Source organism: Leucopleurus acutus (assembly GCF_964270905.1).
Source record: "Leucopleurus acutus genome assembly, chromosome: 16".
In the NCBI taxonomy this organism is placed as follows: Eukaryota; Metazoa; Chordata; class Mammalia; order Artiodactyla; family Delphinidae; genus Leucopleurus; species Leucopleurus acutus.
Genome location: NC_139158.1, coordinates 30,693,903 through 30,717,721, shown reverse-complemented (window position 1 = coordinate 30,717,721; position 23,819 = coordinate 30,693,903). Strand labels below are relative to the sequence as shown.

At 42.0% G+C, this 23,819-nt stretch overlaps 1 protein-coding gene across 1 annotated transcript in view; it reads right to left on the bottom strand.

Moving 5' to 3' along the window:
• GRIN2A (glutamate ionotropic receptor NMDA type subunit 2A) overlaps window positions 1-23,819 on the bottom strand; it is a gene marked incomplete at both ends in the record, with an annotated part of 364,935 nt that overhangs the window by 81,220 nt on the left and 259,896 nt on the right. Inside the window, one exon of the mRNA XM_082857451.1 lies at window positions 3,294-3,499. Within this exon, the coding sequence (XP_082713577.1) occupies window positions 3,294-3,499 (206 nt within the window). The remainder of the gene's footprint in view (window positions 1-3,293; window positions 3,500-23,819) is intronic.

Here is a 23,819-nt window from a genome sequence, read left to right as displayed (position 1 = left end):
TTAAAAATATATTTCCTCTCTTTTCACCAATGATTTGACAGTTTAGGGGATTAACTGGCAGTATAGCCATTTATCCTTACAGATCAAAACAGGTAAGTTTTCCTCAATTTTCTCTTCACGTCTTAACACTCAACTAACAGGTAAGAAGAAAAGTCTGATTTCTCAGCCCATTTCCTACTACCTGATTTTTTAGAAGAATGATGTGTGCCCTCAAGACCCCACCATTTGCCAGAAGTGAGAGACAAAGGGTTTTCCCCGAAAGAATATCACCAAGAAAACAAACACAATCATGGTGTCCAACAGGAATCCTTTTTGGAACCAATCAGCCTGCCTCAAAGATGTTACCTTTAGGAAATGCAGTTGATCTAAACTGTGTTAATGCTGGGATGACTGGATCCTAGTAATTTTCTATTGCTTTCAGGTAAATCAAAGACTTTAATTTCACCTAGAAGCACAGTACAATTCTCATGTCACCAAGTGGGAAAAGGAAAATTGCAAGCCACCCCCTCCCACAGGAACCCAAATTGTGAATCTGAACTTGTTAATCTGTTTCTGTTCTTCAGCTGAAAAGTCAATTCTTTTAAAGACAGTAGTTTATTTGGAGGTTCATTTCCTCCAGACCAGTGTGACTCAGGACTTGGTGATCTATTGTTTTCAGCTCCAAGTCTTCTGATTTTAAAGACTTTAATCTCCAATGACTGAGTGTGAAGCATAAGATGCCCTACTTGATTGGCCCTGTTGAATCAGAGAAGATATTGTTATCATAAAGGAGGTGCCCCAGTGGGGTTATACTCTTTGCTTTGTGCCAGCCACTCTGCTTTCTTAATCTGACCAAGTTCTGCTCAAAGAACACCCACCCAAGTCAAAACCTCCTTTGACAACTTTTCCACATTACCCCTTCTGTCATTCCCCCAGTTCATCACTTCCAAGTACTGCACTAGGCTTCCTTCTGTTTCCCAAACTCGCCAATCTCTTTCCTCCCTCAGGGCCTTTGCACCTGCTCCTCTAGCTGGGTGGCTCTTCCCTAGTTCTTCACATGTTTGGCTCCTTCTCCTCCTTTACATGTCACCTTAAATCTTACCTGTGTGAGCTGCAGGAGCCCCACATACCTCAAGTGACTCCCTTATCACACCACCTTATTCAGATCCTTCACAGGGTTTATCCTAATGTGGAGCTGCCCTGTTCCCTTATTAGTTGAGCAGTTTTTTAACCGTGTGCACCCCTTGACTGCAAGATCCTTCCCGGTTCATTGCCGCATCCCCCATGCCCAGCACTGTGACTAACACAGAAACTATGTTTCATGCGTATTTATTTATTGACTAATCTATTCAGAATTTCAACCCCAAAGAGGCTGATGACTCCAAAAAAAGCTGATGATTATTTACTGAATAATCCACAAGAATTTCAACTCCAAAAGTGCTGCTTATTGATAAAAAAATTTCTCCAAACCAAAATGCACCTTCATAATACACTTAGCAATCATATTCTTAAAAAATTATTTTTGGGCTTCCCCGGTGGCGCAGTGGTTGAGAGTCCGCCTGCCGATGCAGGGGACACGGGTTTGTGCCCCGGTCCGGGTAGATCCCACATGCCGCGGAGCGGCTGGGTCCGTGAGCCATGGCCGCTGAGCCTGCACGTCCGGAGCCTGTGCTCCGCAACGGGATAGGCCACAACAGTGAGAGGCCCGCGTACCGGAAAAAAAAAATTATCTTTATCCAAAGCACTGAGCCATGGGGATTTGCATCTTGTATAATAAGAACTTAGGCTGGAATTTGGAATGTGGGAGGAAAAGTATCCATTCACCCTCCGTTCAAGTTTCATCAACATTGGGGTGTCATATTCTATGCTTGTCACTGAAGACACAAATATTAATAAGCCACATTCCCTATATTTAGGCAGATAATACTCTGGGGGAAATACAGACAAACTGTAAGCCATAAAAACAAGTGAGAAAGACAGCTAGAGAGTGCTATGGACTGAATGTTTATGTTCCCCTCAAATTCATATGTTGAAACCCTAATCCCCAATGTGATGGTATTTGGAGAGGTAATTAGGTCACGAGGGTGGAACCCTCCTAAATGGAAGTAGTGCCCTTATAAGAAGGAGCAGGACAGCTTGCTTCCTCTCCCTCTGCTCTCTACCAGGTGAGGAGAAGACAGCCGTCTGCAAACCAGAGGGTCTCCACCAGACACCAGATCTGCCAGCACCTTGATCGTGGACTTCCCAGCCTCCAGAACTGTGAGGAATAAATGTCTGTTGTTTAAGCCACCCACTCGTGGTAATTTGTTATAGCAGCCTGAACTCATTAAGACATAGAGACATAGCCAGGGTACTGTGGAAGTAGGGAGAACTAACCTAGCTTGTGGAGGGAGTGCTTAAGACTTAAAGGGCAAGCAAAAATTGTCCAGGTGAAAGGAGGCAATCAGAAAATACTCAGAAAAAAAAAAAAAAAAAAAGATTTCCGTCTAGCGGTAGGCTTTTTCCTTTTGTGAATCCTCCACAAGGGTGGTATTTGTGTTTATGTTTGCATTACAAAGACAAAATTCAGGGCCTTGGACTTGGCCATGAAGCTTTATGTATCTCCAAAGGGTTTACAGATTAGGGAGAACCCTTCACCAGGGGATCTGATAAAAAATGTCAGTTCCTCTTCAATCGTAATAAAAGAGGAAATGACTTAGATGCAATGCTGGTTTGTTGCTGGTGACCTAGGAGATCCCCAGGAGATCAGCTCCACCTTAAGCACATCAGAAAGTCACTTGTAAGGTGGATGTTGACCCCAAAATGGAGAGAAGCTTTGAAAATTCTGAAAAGTTTGGATCTGGGAAATAGAAGAGAGGTGGAAGGAAGTGGTAGATATGGTTTGGGGGCGGGAGCAACCAGAAAAATACAAAAGAAATAATTATTCTAGGAAATATCGAAGGGGAGGGTTGACTTCCATACTGGTTAAGAATATGGTGGTGGAGTCAGATGGACAAGTGTTTGAGTCCTGCCTCTTCCATCTACTAGCTAAGTGGCTTTGAACGTGCTTCTTAATCTTCTCATAACTCAGTTTTTATCATGTTTTAAATGGGCAAAACCATGCACCTCGTATTGCCGTTGTTGGAATCAAATGAATGCAAACCACCTGGTGTAGTTCCAGGTCTTTTAAAAAAATCTATTTTTATACCCACCTATTATAATAGAGTATATTTTATATTACATTCTATTATTATTGTAGAGATACCACTGTTATCAGTGATACAGGCTATTGTAAAGGATTGGGCACATTCAACCGACAGCATCCCTGGACTCACTTGATTCTGATGAACTTCCGACATGGCACAGTGTTCCTCACACACGTCTCAGTCAGCGGGTCTATGTCTTCCACGATGACAAAGGGGGCCTCCTCCAGTGTGACGATGCTCAGATGGTTGTCGTCTGGCTCACAGTCCGAAAAGGACTTGTACCTGGGCCACACGGCGTGCCTCAGGCTGAGGGTGTGGTTCTCCCACTTGCCCACCTGGTATAAAGAGAAAGACACACCTGTGCTTTCCGGCACCACTGGCTTCCAGAAAGGTGAGTCCTCCCCCGTAAGAGGTATGGGAGAAGAACCCCATCATCTTCAGGGCTTTTCTGCTACGTACACTTCTGTTTATATGCTAAGAAAGATGAGGACAAAGGGAAAGCAGAATACTGGGCCGCTCCCATGCCCTGGACTCTCCCCAGACTAATAAATACGGGGCTGGTGACAAAGCACTGATGCCGCTGGAGATCCCCAAGTGATTGTGATGTTCTGCCAGGGCTCAGGCCCACTAATGTCATGAAAAGAGCAAGGACTTTTAGAATCAGAGGTCTAGGCTTGAATCCCCAGATCTGCCACTTACTAGCTGTACAACCCCAGGAAGGCTTTTAATCACTATGAACATCTGTTTTCTCATCTGTAAATAGACACAATTCCACCTACTTTATAAGGATGTCGTGGGAATTAAATAAGGCAATTCGAGAAAAGCATATAGGGCAGTGCTCAGCACGTAGTAAGGACTCCAAACTCTCCCTTTTAAGTATAGAAGAGAGTCAGTGAGAGGGAGAGAGATTTTAAAAGTGCTAAGAAAAAGGAAAAGAGGCAAGGGGAGAGGAAGATGAAGTCCAAGGGCAAAAAAGAGGGAGGATTGGCAGGAGAAACAAGGGGGTAGAGCAGGTGAGCAGACGAGAAGCCTCCCTTCAAGCTCAGATACGGTTCTATTTAAGTTGAAATTAAGGTGAATTTTTCTTAATCCAGCACAAAGTGGAGACTTTTACTGCTTACCGTACATCAGGACCTGTCAAAACAGAATCGATTGTGTTCCCTCTGAGCAGCTGTCGGCATCTTAGTGAAATCAAATTGAAGGCTGTATGTTTTGAACCTTAATTTTATTTGACAGCTTCTTGGCACTCTCGCACACACACTGGGAGAAAGCTGCCCCCAGCACCGCACTTTGTGCTTCCTCCTCCCGTTCCCAAGTGCAACTGGTCGACACCACAGAGCAGCGCTTTATTTGTAACACAAACCTCAAGGAAAATACCTCGTCTGAAGAGCAAAGTGCCAAGTCCAGCCTTGTCTGTGTTCACATGACCCACTCACCTCTCCTCCTGTAATGTGTCACCAGAAATGAATCTCAGGCCCTTAAAGAGAATTCAGACACGCTAGACACCAGGAGAGGTGATAGGTGGCAGGAGAGAAGGCAATCAGTGCTCTGGAAGATGACATCATCATTTGGACTGGAAAATGTTTGCTGCTTGTAGAGAAACATGCCGTGTGGCCAATTACAAAACTGTTCAGCTTCACTGATACCTTCCTTTTTAAGTTAGGAAGGGCAGTAGAGTAATTTGGTCAAGCAAACACGTTCATCTCCTCAGGCTGTGATGTAACATAGGCTGGAGAGAATGTGGAGCCCATCAAATTCTTAATTCATTCAACATAGATTTACTGAACACCAGCTATGTGTGTGCTGACACCAGCCCGGGAACAATGAGGGATAAAACAGAACGATTCCTGCCTTGTTGGAACCATCAGTCAGCTGCTGGACAAAGACCAAGCCAATAATAATAAACATGCAAATAGATAAAGAGATATCCAAGCTCTTCCTTTTGGAACATGTTATACCCATCTCTTTCTGTTTCATCTCCCTTAGAAAACTCAAACATAGCCTTCAAAAGAGCCTGGGCAGTTCAGTGGGTAAGACAATGGCTTTTGGAGTCACACAGAACTAAGTGCTAATCCTGGCTTCATCCATTAGCTGAGCAGCCTTGGGAAAGTTGCTTAACCTCTCTGAGCTTTGCTTTCTCTATCTGTAAAATGTGGATTGCAACAGGATATGCTTTCAGAACTGTAGTGAGATTTGAATGAGCCAAAAATGTCCTTGAAGCCTTGAGCACAGAACTTAACCTGTAACATCGTGGCAGCTGCTATTATTTTATTACTGTAGGTGGCATTTAAGATACAGCTCAAATATCACCTAATCTGTAAAAGCATATCTGTCTTCCCTGGTAACAGAGAACTTTGCTCGCATCTCCACCACAGCATTTGATGTTATACTTATAATAATGTCACTTTTGGGCATGTCTGTGTAGTCGGGAAATGTGCCAATATTACCACTTAGTTTAATCCTACAAATTCCACGTGGTAAGGATTATTATTCCAGCGTCACAGTTCAGCAAACTGAAGCACAGAGAGGTTATGTAAACTGCCCAAACTTGCACAGCTAGTAAGTGGTGGATGCAGAGCTATACCATGGAACTATGTGAATCCAAAGGTGCTTTCCCACTAGTGTTTCTATTAATTGATCTGCAGTAATCATGTTATTGCTCCAAGACCCTTTCTTCCTTTCGGAGACAGCTCCTTAAGTCCCAAGGTAACATAAATAGAGGCAAAGCCCGTTTAGCCAGCAGAATCTTTGGTGATGTCACTGACCATGTCACATACCCTACACCATGGGAGGCAGGCAAAGCTTCCAGCCCAAGGCTGACTCACGGAGAGAGAGACTGCAAAGGTTTACGAGTTCCCAGAGTGCAATAACTTCCTAAATCTCCTCTGAGTTCCTCTCTCCCTTCCCAACATGTCTAAGTAAGCACCCATGGGTCAGCCAAGGAGGGTGGAAGCAAGTGGTGGTGGGAAAACTTGATCAGGAGCTGAAGCTGCTGTGTAAACATTGCCCTAGATCCTGAGAGCTCTTACCTCCTTCTCTGAGTCTGACAGGCTCCTGTTCCAAACGCCAAAAATCTCAACTCCAGGATTTTATATACCAGATAGGGGAGAAACAGACATCCTTCGCTTTCCCCTCCTATGTTCCTATTTACAAAGGACTACATAACTGAGTCTGGAGGCTGTAGACAGGCTTAATAGAGATTCGTTTACTCCATAAATGTTTACTGAGTGGCTACTAGGTGCAAGCACTGCGCTAGGCACTAAGGGTACTGTAGTGCAAGCAGCACAATTTTTACTTGCAAGGAATTTTTATGCTAATTGGAAAGACAAACATGAGTCAAATAACCACATAAAAATATACATCGTACAAACTGGGGGGAAGAAATAAAATATGGGTCTAAGACTGGAAAAAGGGGGAAAGAAATCACATAAGTCTTCCCCAAGAGGTGGCACTTAAGCTGAGACTGGAAATCCAAGATGAGTGGATGAGGGGGTAGAGGGAGCAGAGGCAGGAAGAGCCCTCCAGGCTGGCAGGGGCCAGATGATGCAAAGCCTCGCAGGTCCAGTTAAGGAGTTGCGATTTGCCGTAAGAGTTAATCTAGTCTGTTATCCAGAAGGGAAAAAGAAATGAAGAAATCATCATGAACATGGGTCCATATGTAACTTTCCCAAAAGTGGAAGCTTCTTGCCCCCTCCATTCTTTTTTTTCTTTTTTTTATTACGGAAAAACTTTAACTCACACAAAAGTAAAATACTAGAATGTATCTCCATCTTCCCGTTATCGAGCTTCCTTAATGACTAACTCATGGTCAATCTTGTTTCATTTATACTCCCAACCACTCCTCCCATATTATATTGAAGGAAATCTCAGACATCATAACATTTCATTCACAAATCCTTGATTTGAGTTAAATACCTAATTTTCATTTGCTTAACAATATTATACCTCAACAACCTATGTGTTTGTGTATATGTTTCACTCATTAGATTGTGATTCCTCAGTCTAGCAGGGATATATATATATATATATTATATTATATATATTAATATATATGTATATTAGTTGGTTTCTATGTCCACAGATTATAACTCAGGGCCTGGCACAGCTGGATAGGTGTTGATGGAATGAATGAACACACCACACTTAGCAGAGTCTGTAACATTCGATGACAGTGGTTTGTGTCTGCTAATCCCAAACTCCTAATTTATCCCTCCCTCTCTTTCCCTTTGGGTAACCATAAATTTCTTTTCTATGTCTGTGAGTCTATTTCTGTCTTGTAACTAAGTCATTTGTATCATTTTTTTTTAGATTCCACATATAAGTGACATCATATGACATCTGTCTTTCTCTGTCTGACTTGACTTCATTTAGTACGATAACCTCTAGGTCCAGAGATTATTAGGCACTATTCCTAGCACTATTTTCATTCTTATAAACACCCTATACACAAGAAGAAGGTGTGGGCAGATGATTTTTATCTCTATCATGAATTTTGGACTTGAAAACGGTCCCAAATTCCCCCAACTAGGCTGTGTGGGAGAAGAAAAAAAATCTTTATCTTCAAAATAAACTGGATTTTGGTGATAAACCTTTAAATGTTTTCAGCAAATAAACTGAAGTTTTGAGGACAAAGAAAAATAATTGACCTCTAATGGAGAAAAGCGATTTTGTTAAAAGAAGTGGAGAAAGGGGAAATTAACTTTGTAATGATTTTTTAATCTGTTCTTACTAATAAAATTTAAATGCTGTGCTTTTAGAAATCTAATTCCTCTTCAGCTCCTAGGAAGTGTTTTGTGACAGAGCAGTGATTACTTATCAAAACGTTCAGCCAATATTTTCTCAGAGGAAAAGATAATTTCATCTCCAGAAACTGTCGTAAGTTAATATTCATCCCTTAAGGTCTGGTTAAATCCATAGCGATGTCACAGAGGCTGCGAGAGGCTGGAAGAAACGAGGTTAATAGATGTTTGTGATTCTCCTTTCAAAGAGGTATGAGTGCTTGACTGTATTTGATCTATTCATGAAATGCTTACAAGAGACAGTTAAAATCACCTCACAACTGTTCTCTCCCAAGCCACTCCCTAAAAACGTATATCTAAACACCAAAATCATAGATCTACCTCTACTCAAATCCTTCCATGACTCATACTGCCCACAAAATCAGTCAGACTCCTCTTACATTAATGGACTCTAGAGTATAGGTCCCATCAACCTCAATACACTGTCCTCTCTCTCTATCACTTTGTTGATTTCTCTTTTGCACACCCTATACACACCCTCACACTAAAACATATATATGTACACCTTCAAACACACATACGCTTACACCTACACACACTCACACATGTATGTACATATATATGTATGTGCGTATGTGTATACAGTTAACCCTTGAGCAACGTGGGGTTTAGGAGCACTGACCCTTCGCGCAGTCAAAAATTTGTGTATAAGATATAGTTGGTCCTCCATAACCATGGTTCCTCCATATCTGCGGATTCAACCCACTGGGGATCATGAAGTACTGCAGTATTTACTACTGAAAAAAATCCGTATATAAGTGGATTCAAACCCATACACATGCACACATATATATACCATATATTTATACATCTATACATAAACACACAGCTACACTCATACCTACCTGAATTCACAATACACACATATATACACTCACCTCCACACACGTACAACTACACATACACACATGCCTAACACACACCTACACTCACACCTCTACAAACATGCACAATACTAAGCCACAGTGATGCATACACTTTTCACTCTCACCACACATACCCTGAATGACACCCATTTCCCCGCCTTTGCCTGCACTACTTCTACGTGAAATTCCTCTCCTTATCATCTCCACTGACTGAAATCCTACCCACTCTTTCCAGGTGCAGCTCAAATACCATCTCTCCCCTGCAGCTTAATACTCCAGCTGGAATGCATTTTTTTTCTTTTGTTTTTTTGCGGTACGCGGGCCTCTCACTGTTGCGGCCTCTCCCGCTGCGGAGCACAGGCTCCGGACGCGCAGGCTCAGCGGCCATGGCTCACGGGCCCAGCCGCTCCGCGGCATGTGGGATCTTCCCGGACCGGGGCACGAACCCGAGTCGCCTGCATCGGCAGGCGGACTCTCAACCACTGCGCCACCAGGGAAGCCCTGGAACGCGGTTTTGAGCATTCTCTTTTTCTCTTGAATTCTCTCACTTGTTCATTCATGAGCTCAATACACATGCGTCCAGGGCTTTACATTGTGCCAGGCACTGCAAGAGGCTCTGGGGCTACAACTGTGAACAGTGCAGGCTGGTCCCAGTGCTCAGACTTTCTAGTCTGGTTAGAGAAGAGGAGTTAAAGCACACTGGCCATGAGATAACATGAGATAATAAATGCGGTAACTGCCATGCTGGGGTGGGCACAGGATACTACTGGAGCAGAGAGCTTCCTGCTCTGCAAGGAAACCAAAGATGCTTCTAAAGGAATTGACTTCCAACCATGAGCCATACCAGCATGGCAGATGGAGATGGGGATTATTGAAGATTTTTAATCAGGGGAGGGATACAATCAGTCTGACGTGTTAGGACACTCCTTCCCAGTGCAGTGCAGAGAAAGGGTTTGTGCCTAAAAGATTCTGAAGGCAGAGTGATGGGTCAGGAGGCAGCTGCATTAATCTGGATGAGTCTAGCATAGGGCCGCATGGGGAGGGGGCATGAACTCACAGGATCCCAAAGTGGTGGAATCAATACAACTTAGAGACCGACTGTGTATCTGTATGGGGGTGGGGATTAAGGGCTCAGTTTGCCCTGTATTATAGAATCTCTGGCCTGACCAGCCTTTCACACAACATGACCCACATCGGCTGTAGTACAGTGTTCACCACATTCCAGTTCAATAAATATTTGCTGAACTGAACTCAATTCAGAAGACAGCACTGGCATCAATTTTTACTTAGAATTCAAAGTTAAAAGAGGAGAGTTGCCTGTTTACTCAGATCCTCTCCTTGGAGACAAGACAATAGGGATTGTAAAATTAAAAATCAGAGATGAAATTTATCAAAACCGACAATGAAAGCAGAGTTCACGCTGCCTGTGCTCCAGCTTGACTGGCCCTGGTTAGCTCATTGAGTGATTTCATAACCAAGGGGGAAACAGGTCCTAAAACAAACACTTCGCATGTGCAAAACACCAGAAAACATTCCAGATAATAAGCAGGGATTTACTCCCAAGGTGGAGAAAATGCGAGAAATTAACTCTTCAGGAAGATGAATTTCAGGAGAAAAACAAAGCAAACGGGAGGCCAATTTCTCTCCACCTGAAATATAAAGTCTTCTAAAGGACATAAGATAAATGTCCATGAAGGAAATTTAAAATGACTTAAAGTCCGTAGTTAGCATAAATAGCATCACCGGTTAGCATCACTTCCATGCCTCTGCATGCAAATGCAGAGCTGATAGCAGGCTTACACATGAGTAATTTTGTGTCTTCGGTTGCTGCTCGAATCCAAAAGTAGATCTGAATTTGATTGACCTGGAAACTACAACAAAGATGTCTGAGCCACAACCCTGACTTGATATTAAGTTGAAATGTGCTCTACCTGGAGTAGTTTGCAGTTGAGTCGTGACTTTTTTGTGAACCAAAACCCGATCTAAAAGTTCGTTCAAGACAGCTAGAGTCTGCTGAAACCAGATGTCACATTGCACCCCAGATTTCCCCTGCATGGTATATTCAAACAAGCTTCTACAATAAAACTGCTGAAAAGCAGGTGTGGACCAAGCCTACTTTATCTTCAGTGCCATGGGGTCTCAGATGGCCACTGGCAGAGTGAAACTAAGAATTGCTTTTCAGGTGTTAAAGTAAAGCACCTGCTTCCTTTGAATGCACTGTCTTAAATGCGGTTACTGAAGGTAGTGGGATTATGAGACTTTAGCAGGAATAAGAACCTCTCCTTGGGGGCTGATTAAGAATGCCGACTCCAAGGGGAAAGAGGGGGGAGGGATAAATTAGGAGTATGGGATTAACAGATACACACCATTATACATAAAATAGATAAACAACAGTGATTTACTGTACAGCACAGGGCACTATATAGGTCAATATCTTGTAATAACCTATAATGGGAAAGAATCTGAAAATACACATATATAAATAACTGAATCACTTTGCTATACACCTGAAACTAACACAATATTGTAAATCAGCTATACTTCAATTAAAATAAATGAATGAGTGAATGAATGCAGACTCCTAGATCGCTCGAGTGTATGCATCAGTAAATGTGGGATGAGGCTTGGGAACCTATCTTTTTAACCAGGATCCCAGCTCATTCTGTTCTGGGTGATCTAAGAGACGCACCTAAAGGATCCTATGTATGGCTACCAGCAGGATTAAACACAGCATAAGGAAAAGATGGGAATCTTTCTTCTTGGGTTTCTTATGTAACCAGTAGCAATTGCCAGCAGATCTAAATGAGTTGAATCAGCTGTTAGAGCCTTAATTAAATTCCTCTCAGCTGAAATTTCAGAATTGCCTGATTGTTATACAGCTCACATTGGAGCAGTTGATTTTTTTTCTCCTATAATAACTGCTCTCAGGATAATCTAATATCTTTATGGATAATGACATCGGCTGTCTTAGGACTCAGCACTGATCCGGTAATTCATGGAGACGTGTTTTGATCACCGTTATTTCCTCGAACAACCTGCCTATTGCTTCCATTCTCCTCTTGAGGTTCATTCAACATGAGAAGAGCTCAATGCTCGTTCAAGCTCAGATTTAAAAGTGCAAGTCTCTGGAACAATGAGCCTCCATTTTCTTCAGAAGTTCACTTATTATCTTCAGTTCTACAAAGTTCCTCTGTTCCCAGGTCCCTGGGGATGGAGAGGAGCTCTACTTTTTTGGTTTACTTTTAATTATTTATGTGATCTTAAAAAGTGATGTGTCCTGGTCATTAGCTAAACAGTTAATAGTGTTTTCTTTCTCTCCTTTGGCTCCATGTTGGAATCATTTAACATTAGAGACTTGAAAAATCAGCAAAAAATAAAAAGGATCCCTCTCACAATTACTAATTAATTTTTGAACCCTCTCCTGGGAGTCCTTCATTATGTAACTTCTGTGTCAGTATCAGTCAGCCCTCCAATGGACTGTAATAATTATTAAATAATGAATAAGTATAATAACTGGCATGTCTTGAGACACTGTGATCACCCCAACACGCACTTCCTCATTTTACCCTCACATCCCTGTAGGGAAAAGGTCATCATTACCCTCATTTTATAGATTGGGAAACTGGGAGCTGATGTGACTTGCCCAAGATCAAAAAAGCAAGAGAGAGCATCTGGAGGCTGAGCTCAGGCCATCTGACTCGAGAGACTGGGGTCATCACCACTGTTTGATATTCCCAAGGTTGCCATCAGATCTGGTCTGGGAAATATTAAGGCAAACGAGGGAAATGAGGGACCATTCTACGGATCAACTGGAAAGACCCTGCTGCGAGTAGCGATGCCCTGAGGAGCTGGGATACCTGAGCTCAGCCTCCCCAGATGCATGGCCTGTCCCCTTTGGAGAGGGGCAAGGTGCTCTCTCCCTGTGAAATACAGGAGGAGGAGAGGGAACAGCCAGAGGTGGCTATCTTGTGGTTTTCTTTCATGTTTTCCAGTTGTTTCCTCAGTGCGCCTGTGACTTGATTCTTCTAAGGACCTTGAATTCCACCCTGGGTCATGTCTCTGACAGCAGCGCTGCAGTGAGCACTTGCAGGCTTGAGGTTGCTAACATCGACATCCAAAAGGCGATTAGAATAATAGATCGGGGAAAAAATCAGTCGCTCAAATGTGAACTGTGTGACAATTAGGTAATTTGGGGATTTCAACCAAGAGGAATGTAATTTAGGGCTCTAACAGCTGATTAGACTTTTTCTTCGCCTCTGTGGTAATCTCCATCCATTACGTAAGGGGCCTTAGAAGGGAGGATTCCATCTTGCCTCTGTCACACATCGTACCTGAGATGCTGACGGCCAAGACGATGTGACTCTGTTTACATTGCTGCATCTGTTATCATCAAAATTTGGACTTAAACTTGGTTGAACTCCTGAAAAGGCTGTTGCCTTGGCGAAGAAAACCAGGAAGCCTATAGGTCTGCAAAAACACTTCAGGAGGAGATGTGAAGGAAAATGGGATAAACACAGGACCTGGAGTGGGGGGGGGGGGGAGGATAAGCACCTAATATTGAACGAGAACTTGACCTAAGGACAGTCCTCTATGATAATGGTAGTGATAACCAGGGTTATTTTTTTTAACACCTTTGCAAAGACAATTTAGAAATACGGAAAAGGTTTTTCTTTTGACCTTCTAATGTACTTTTCTGAGTAAATTTCAAAGATCAGTGTAGTTTCTACTTGTAAGATAAATGAAATAGCATTTGCAATCCGGCAGAGTAAGTAGCTCTTTTTTGAATATTTACTTGAAGGATATTTAGCAGTTCTTTGCTCCCTTGGCAGAGTTGGTAAGAGTTAGGAGGTAGTCAGGAGCCCTCCAGAGCTGGGCTGATAGCTGAGAGGGCCCTTCATTCATTGGTATTATCAAGTCATTCTCACCAGCCCGAAAATCACGACAAGGCTGGATATGAATACAGGTGTGACTCCTCCTCTTACTCTTGGGCAGCTTTTTTTTTTCCCATGAAAACCTTGCAAAGTGGTAAAAAAAAAAACTGGGGGCTGAGTGTGTAACAGTTTATAAAAGGAGATAAGTTCCAGGTAATTAAATTGGAGACTAAGGGAACAGGAGACTTCAATGCATCAAACCTGACAGGGGATAGAAGGGGCCAAAGGCTCGTTGATTTCCTCACTCAGCGTTATGTAAAAAAGCCAGTTCCGTTTGGATCTCAGCCTGAACATTCAAAGTTAACCTCACTGACAGTGTCTGCAGAGTTTTAAAATAAGGTTTTAAGACCTGGGGGTATTGATCAGTTGCAAAGTATTTAATTCTCTCACCCATGAAAAGTTATTGGGTTGTGAAAGTTGAAGGGTTTGGAACACTTGGTGTCAGGTCTCTGATGGGCATTTGTTCTTTCACATCTGGGGCAAAATAATATATTTAAGTCTTTGAGATGGACGTTCTCCTCCTTCTAAATGAAAGGGCGAGCCAGGGGTTGGTGCCTGAGGCCTTGTTGGTTATTACAAAGATGCTAACAAAAGCGCTTGTGCATGGGTGAAATCCATCCCTGTGATGAAATGCACCCGGATCAGAATTTCAATTCTCCTTAAATAAGATGGTATTTTGACAGTCGTTTTTCTTTGCTCAGCTCGGGCCCCAAACTACTTTGCTCCAGGCTTGTCTGAGTCCTAAAGTATTCCAGTGAGAGGATCCTTTGAAACACTAAAGCCAACAGAAGATTTAATGGTGAGGGAACAGTAATAAGCTTAACCACAGCTTTGCCCACTGTTAAAAACATGATTATTAGAAGGCGGTGTAGGAGACAAGGATCCCCTTGGGATGGGCCAGATAAGACTTGCTATTTCAGAAAACTGAGCCTAAGTAGCCCTCCACTGTCAAACCAATTTCATTCAAACTGATTATCCTCATCTTGGACACTAATTAACAATGCCAGAGCCCCACAGAGTTACTCGGATGAAATGAAAATCTTGGTGACCATCCAGGGAGCTACTTGGCATTTCTTACTGAATCATACTGGCAAACTCATAGTTCAAAAGAACCCTAGACTTGGAGTCAGAAGACTCAAATTCAAGTTCCGTGATGATGCCTGTGAGCTATGTCACCTTAGTTAAATCAAAACTTTTCAGATTCACACAAAGTATAGCCAAAGGTAGAAGCCCAAGATCCCTGTTGATTCTGAGTGTTAACAACCAATAAGCAAAGCTATTCTCTAGGCTTTCGGTCAGTTAAGGTTGGATTACATTGACTCTTTGGTTAATCTACTCAACAAATGTTTATTGAGTGCTTACTATGTGCCATACATTGTCCTTGCACTGGTGATACAGCAGCAAAAGGACTCTAAGCTGGGGACTGGCAAACTTTGTCCCAAGGGCCAGTGGTTTTTATACAGCCCATGAGCAAAGGGTGGATCTTATATCTAAATGGTTGAAAACAATGGAAAGAATAATATTTTGTGACATGTGAAAATGGTACGATATTTGAATTTCCATGTCCATAAATAAAGTTTGATTGGAACACAGCCATGCTCATTTCCTTATATGCTGTTTATGGTTGCTTTCACACTAAAACAGCAGAGTTTGAGTACTTGCCATAAAGACAGCATGGCCCGCCAAGCCTGAAATATTTACTAGCGGTCTTTTGTATAAAATGTTTACCAAGCCCTGATCTAAGTCTCTGTGTGTAAGCAACCCACCTACTAATAGGGAAAATAAAATACAATGCTCTCAGAATGTTATAAAATAAAACAGAAAATGACAAGTGCCAAAAAAGGAAAGGTGAAGTAGATGCAAGGGAGCATCAGAAGTGGAAGAGGAGATCTGGTGAGAGAGGGGAGACCTTATGAGAGGAACGGCAATTGAGGGAAGGTGTAGAACAGGCAGAGGAGCTGGAAAATCAGTGTGGAGAGAAGAGACTTCTAAGTTGAACAAACAGTGTGGACAAAAGCATAGCAGTTGAGCTTAAGGGACATGTTTGTGGACTAGGAATTTGCCCGAATTGGATGAAATACACAATGTACAAAGAGGATGAGAGAGAAAGAGGAATAAAGGGATACAGTGGGACAAGATTATAGAAGCCCCTGGATAGTAAGCTGAAATTGCTCTGTGCACATTGCAATTTGGTTGCATTTGAGTTCAAACTGGCAATTGGCCTTGGGATCCCTTGATGACTTAGCACTTGGGGATAATATTAGTGATTTCATACATGTATGGTTGGTATTTGTCAGCTCCCACGTCTTTTGGAATTGTCCTGTTTTCAAAGGATTGTATCATATCCTTCATAAATACATTCATATTTGCCAGACTATCTGGATAAAGTTAGAGGTCAGTTTATTGACCTCCTCTCCATAGGCCACCTCCAGCCCACTTTAGCCACTCATTCCCATGAGGGGAAATTCACTTAGAGTTGCTTGATTCAATGATTCTCAATTTAGAAAACCCCACAGTGCTCTCACACTGCTATTCTCATGTCTCTTCTCCAACATCATTTTGGCCATGGTCCCAGGGCCCTCTCTTTCCTCCCAGTTGATCTACTCATTCATGCCTTCACCTCCTCCCCATTCCAACCCAGACCTCTTCATCTACCACATCAGTACATGTTCTGCCGTATCCATAACTATCCTGCCCCCACTTTGTCTTCCTGTCATACCTCCCTGGTACCACCTTCTGCCAACTCAGTCAATCCAACCACTTCCTCGCCTGAAAACCACCGAGTATAGGTGGAAAACATCACGTAACCGCATAGATGAATACTCTTTTGAATGTAAGGACCCCGTCTCTGACCAAAAATTCTTTTCCCTTTTCCTGACTGGCCATCTTACATTCCCTAGGAAGTATTTCAAACCTTCACACCTGCCCATGAGGAACTGCAACTCTGACAGCTCCATCCTCACTTCCAGCTGATGAATCTGCCTCTGATTTCACAGTCTATGGACAACCTGCATACCCTACAAACTTACCCGCCTTGGCGCACGTCTTCCTTCTCCCCTCCTCCACTGATGACAGAGGCCTCTCTCCTACTAATCCCATCATCTGTGAGCAGGACACAGTCCTCTTCTGCACCAACCTCTCCTCTAAAACTGGCTTCAACAAGATCGCCAGTGGCCCTCTCATTACTAAAGCTAACAGGTGCATCTATTTGACACTGAGACCCACTCCCATCTTCCTTGAGTCTCCCTGCCCTAGACAGTCATGATCCTACCCTTTCCAGGCTAGTTCCTACCTCTTTGACTTCTCCAGCTCTGCCAAAATACAAGCTTCTCTTTTTTTTTTTACACACGTTTTACATGTCCTGACCCTCCCTCCTGTCCTCAGACCTCCATGCTCAGGCATCTACTACTCACCCTTCTGTTATCATCTCTATATTGACCATTCTCAGACATGGCTGTCTTTCACCAGCTCCTCTCTACTGCCTCCAGGAAACCTCAAACTCAACAGGCTCAGAGCAGAACTCATCATCTTACCTTCAATTTTTTTAAAAAAAATGCACAGTTTTTCTCACGTGTGCCAATATGAGTTCTTGAAATCTCAACCTTGGAAATATTCCTTAATTCACCCCTCTCCCTCCACCCCCATTTATATTCCATCAATTGCCAAGCCTTGATAGTTCTAATTATTTGATTTTTCCTTGTCCACTTCTTTCTTAAGTCAGACCACCACTCAGTCCTGGTCTTCTCCTGTCACTGGTTTCTGCCACCGCCTCCAGACATTTCCCCCTGCCGCAGATAGCATTCATCCCAGCCTATCCTCCAAGCTGCAGCCCAAGTCGTCACTCTAAATAATAGCTCTGCATATGTGATCATTCCACTCTCCCCCTTAAAGCCTTTGGCTGGTTTCTCACTACACTTGGAATCAAGTGAACATGCCTGACCGTAGCCTAAATGATCTATCTCATTCCCAGGCATCTCCAGCTCTCTGCATTCACGCCAACCTCATTTCTGAGAGCCAAATCCCTGTTCTACCCCTGCCCCCCATACAGGGACTCGCGAATCCCACAGCACTAATCATAGCCTTCTCAGTACATTGAGCTCCCCTCTCAGTGGCAGGTATCCATACACACTCCTCACCCTGCACAGAAAACCCTTTCCCACTCTCTGCCTGGCACCCTCCTACTTGCACTTCAGAACTCAACCTAGAGAACAGCTCTTCTGGGAAGCAGTCCCTGATGACCCCACAAAACTGGCCGGGTGACCTCCTCTTTGCTTATCTCATCAAGTATTATAAGTACCCATACACCCTCCTGTCTGCCCCAGCAGACTCACTGAGGGTGGGGACTATGTTCTTAGTATCCCTTACACCCAACCCAGTGCCCCTTACAGAGTAAATACATAAACGTTTAGTAAGTAAACAACTGAATAAATCAATATACCAACATGACTACCATAACTATGATCTTCCTGTAATCACAACTTTATTTGTCTTCTTCTGGTAATATGTACTGAAAAAAATGTGGATTTCGGAGTTGGCCGAACTCGAGCCTGAATATCAGCTCTTATGCTTACTAGCTGTGCAACTTGGCTACGTTTACTTGTTTCCTTCATGGGCCTTAGTTTCCTCTTTCACCCAGTAAAGTGGGTATGATAAGAGCAATCATACTGTATGATTGTTGTGAGAATTAAATAAAATCATGCCTACAAAGCAGTTATTACTCTGTTTGCCACATGGTCACCATCGCTCAACCAACATTGGGTGTTTTATTATATACAGGGCTCTTGTAAGAATTACACTGATTCGTTTATGTGAAACTCCCAGCCTGGCCCATAGTAGGTATTCAGTCAAGGTTAATTCCATCCCATCTACAATGTGCAGGTCCTCTTGAGATTGAAGTTAAACTCTAAATGTAGGGCACAGACTATCTCCAGAACAGGAGAGAGCAAGGCATTAATTTTATTAAAACTCCAAGCCCAGGTCTTATACACCAAGATGTCATTTAGGAAATGCACTTGCTTTTTTCCCCCAAAGGGAGACAGATAAGTTCTTCACTTACTCTCTCTGTTTTAGATAGAACTGATATTGCCTATTAATATAATTCTGCACACAGAGAAGGTCTTGCCAAAAGCAGCCTGGTGTTACTTTAGCTCTATCAATAAATCCAAAGGCCTGACAATTATTTTTAATTCCATTTGCTGGCTTGAGGTTATGCACAATTAATACACACTATTAATTTCATAACTATAAATGTAACCCAAGCTTTCTTGGATCCTTATGCCCCCAAATGAAACCTTATGAATGTACTTTTGAGTTCTCAACTGGTTAAGAAGCTGTATTGTGGGAAAAAAGAAAAGAAGTAGAAAAAGGAAATTTCAGATAAATTTCCAAGACACATTTGGAAGAATCATCCTGGCCAGAGTGCTAAATGTCATTATGAGGTTAATAATATAAAATCCCCAGAATTTATATAGCCCTTTGTGGGTTACAAGTTGCTATTTATTATCTCATTTCATTTGGCCTTCCTTGCAGAGAGTCACACAAAGGTGGAGATATTATTACAACTTTTCAGAGCAGTAAACTAATGTTCATTCAAGTAACGTGGACCAGATAAGGACAGCAAATAGGTGAAAGAACTAGAGACAGTTTTCTGACTGCTGGCCCAGGACTTGCTTAATTGCCTATATTTCAGTATTCAACTCCTTACACGGGACTCAAAGAGAAAACAAATACAATGATTCTTTAGTATGTTCATCTTTAAACTTGAAGCCCAACTCCTCTGAGAAAAGAGAATGCCAGCAGTAGGCTTCCAGAAACCCACTCAAAATGCAAAAACAAACAAACAACAAAAAACCCTTGATAATTGTCATTAAAAAAGCCACACTGTACTTTGCATAATGGCTCCCATTTGTTAAACTTTTTCTACTACGTACTAGGCCCTTGGCTGGATATTTCACATATGTTATTTATAATCCCTCAAGTTATGAAGTGGCTGGGTGACCGTGTTGCAATTAATTCACTTCTCCAGCCTCAGTTTTCTCATCTGTAAAATAAAACTAATTATGAAATCTACCATTTAGGGTTCTGGTGAACATAAAACGTGATAATGTATGTAATATGTTTGGCTCAGGGCCTGTGGCCCAGTCAATGCTCAGAAATTGTTAGGCTCAACATCATCTTCAATGGTGAAGAACTGAAAGCATTTCCACTAAGATCAGGAACAAGACAAGGTTGCCAACTCTCACCACTCTTATTCAACATAGTTTTGGAAGTTTTAGCCACAGCAATCAGAGAAGAAAAGGAAATAAAAGGAATCCAAATTGGAAAAGAGGAAGTAAAGCTGTCACTCTTTGCAGATGACATGATACTATACATAGAGAATCCTAAAGATGCTACCAGAAAACTACTAGAGCTAATTAATGAATTTGGTAAAGTAGCAGGATACAAAATTAATGCACAGAAATCTCTGGCATTCCTATACACTCATGATGAAAAATCTGAAAGTGAAATCAAGAAAACACTCCCATTTACCACTGCAACAAAAAGAATAAAATATCTAGGAATAAACCTACCTAAGGAGACAAAAGACCTGTATGCAGAAAATTATAAGACACTGATGAAAGAAATTAAAGATGATACAAATAGATGGAGAGATATACCATGTTCTTGGATTGGAAGAATCAACATTGTGAAAATGACTCTACTACCCAAAGCAATCTACAGATTCAATGCAATCCCTATCAAACTACCACTGGCATTTTTCACAGAACTAGAACAAAAAATTTCACAATTTGTATGGAAACACCAAAGACCCCGAATAGCCACAGCAATCTTGAGAACGAAAAACGGAGCTGGAGGAATCAGGCTCCCTGACTTCAGACTATACTACAAAGCTACAGTAATCAAGACAGTATGGTACTGGCACAAAAACAGAAAGATAGATCAATGGAACAGGATAGAAAGCCCAGAGATAAACCCACGCACATATGGACACCTTATCTTTGACAAAGGTGGCAGGAATGTACAGTGGAGAAAGGACAGCCTCTTCAATAAGTGGTGCTGGGAAAACTGGACAGGTACACGTAAAAGTATGAGATTAGATCACTCTCTATCACCATACACAAAAATAAGCTCAAAATGGATTAAAGACCTAAATGTAAGGCCAGAAACTATCAAACTCTTAGAGGAAAACATAGGCAGAACACTCTATGACATAAATCACAGCAAGATCCTTTCTGACCCACCTCCTAGAGTAATGGAAATAAAAACAAAAATAAACAAATGGGACCTAATGAAACTTCAAAGCTTTTGCACAGCAAAGGAAACCATAAAGAAGACCAAAAGACAACCCTTAGAATGGGAGAAAATATTTGCAAATGAAGCAACTGACAAAGGATTAATCTCCAAAATTTACAAGCAGCTCATGCAGCTCAATAACAAAAACAAACAACCCAACCCAAAAATGGGCAGAAGACCTAAATAGACATTTCTCCAAAGAAGATATACAGACTGCCAACAAACACATGAAAGAATGCTCAACATCATTAATCATTAGAGAAATGCAAATCAAAACTACACCAGTCAGAATGGCCATCATCAAAAAAATCTAGAAACAATAAATGCTGGAGAGGGTGTGGAGAAAAGGGAACACTCTTGCACTGCTGGTGGGAATGTGAATTGGTTCAGCCACTATGGAGAACAGTATGGAGCTTCCTTAAAAAACTACAAATAGAACTACCATATGACCCAGCAATCCCACTACTGGGCATATACCCTGAGAAAACCAAAATTCAAAAAGACTCATGTACCAAAACGTTCATTGCAGCTCTATTTACAATAGCCCAGAGGTGGAAACAACCTAAGTGCCCATCATCGGATGAATGGATAAAGAAGATGTGGCACATATATACAATGGAATATTACTCTGCCATGAAAAGAAACGAAATTGAGCTATTTGTAATGAGGTGGATAGACCTAGAGTCTGTCATACAGAGTGAAGTAAGTCAGAAAGAAAAAGACAAATACCGTATGCTAACACATATATATGGAATTTAAGAAAAAAAAATGTCACGAAGAACCTAGGGGTAAGACAGGAATAAAGACAGAGACCTACTGGAGAACGGACTTGAGGATATGGGGAGGGGGAAGGGTGAGCTGTGACAGGGCGAGAGAGAGGCATGGACAAATATACCCTAACAAACGTAAGGTAGATAGCTAGTGGAAAGCAGCCGCTTGGCACAGGGATATCGGCTTGGGGCTTTGAGACCGCCTGGAGGGGTGGGATAGGGAGGGTGGGAGGGAGGGAGACGCAAGAGGGAAGAGATATGGGAACATATGTATATGTATAACTGATTCACTTTGTTATAAAGCAGAAACTAACACACCATTGTAAAGCAATTATACCCCAATAAAGATGTTAAAAAAAAAAAAGCAATTGTTAGGCTCTTTGTTTTCACTATTTGGAATTATTATATATCAGAAAAACAAACTGCGTGCTTTTCCCACTTGCATCCTCTACCTCCCACAGCACTGGGTGATGTCCCCTGCATTTTAGAATTTGATTGAGGAATATAACAGAACTTAGTGGTCAAAGCATGGGTTTCAGAATCAGAAAAATGAGGGTTCAAAACTCGGTTCAGATTCTTGGAAATTAACCAGTTCTTTGTATTCTTTAGTTTTCTCATTTATAGAATGGGGATATTAATAGTACCAATCTCATAAGATTTTGTATGAATTAAGAGAAATCATGTATCTAAAGCTCTTTCTGACATACAGGAAGCATTTAATAAATGCTAGGATTAATATCCTTACAGCAACCCCACGGGGTAGGTATTACCATTGGCTCCGTTTTACTGATGGAGACACTGATTATCTGAGAAATACAAAGAATGGCAACTTTTCAGGGTTGACTTGGGTCTCAGAACTATCAACTCCTATGAAATTGATCAAATACCCCTCTCTCCTAACTGTCTCAGCTACTAACCAGTGCCAGGCTCAATGAAGCGGGAACGAGGGCATCAGCCCATTTCTGCTGACAATGGTGCTGACCTGGCTTTGCCTGCATGTACCACTCTCTTATCTTTGGACACTGATTTGGGAGTTGGGCTCTGGATTAGACACATCTTTGTCTCCAACTTCTGTCCTGATTGATTTATAGTATAACTGGATGGGTGTCCCACATTTTTGAATCCTCACCCATTTTCAACGAGGTGACAATTTCTGAATGCAAAGGTCAGGGTGTCATTTTGGTAATGAAACTCAAATCCTTCTGTGTTGATTCAAGGCACCAACTCGAAAGCATCTGTGGAGAGAGATGTGTACAGTCCCTGCCAAGGAACCCTGGTCAAGTTTCTTACTCTGTCTGAATCTCAGCTCCTCACTTGTTAAAACAAGGTAAATGTTCCTGCTTTTCCTCTAGGAAGGGTAGTTGTCAGGATCTCTTATCCAAATCCAATTCTTGCTCTCCTTTTCTACCTCGTATCTGCCTGTCCTGTTTTCTTCAAACACACTTTAATCATGGAAAGAAAAAATATGCCGTCAACTATAATCTGCTGTGCACATAGAGGCCAGTACGGTGGGGAATGATATGAAGAATCAGGATTCTTCCAACTCAGATTGTCTGTTTCAACTTTAAAGTTAAAAACAGCATAATCAAGGAGACATTGTTTTCTTCAAGTCATTTTACAACTCCCTTCAAGGGAATGAGAATTGATTCTCTTGTCTTTTCCCAACTTCAGGATTTTTTCCCTTACATGCATTTCCAATGGAGTCTTTATTTGCACACTGAGAGAAATCAAGATGAGTCAGCCCCTACCTCCTTCCTTCTCAAACAGGTCCATTCCATCTTTCTAATTTGCAGAATTATAATTCAAATGGAAGGAAAACAGACTCCAAGAACTCTATAGATATGATTGCAATGAGTTTTAAAACACATTTTCAAAAGACAACGGCTACAGATAATGAACGTATGATGGAGTAATGAGGAATGAACACACAGCATATTGTAGGAGTGGAGGGCAACTGACAGCTTTAAGTTGGCAGAGGAATGCTGACTGGTTTTGC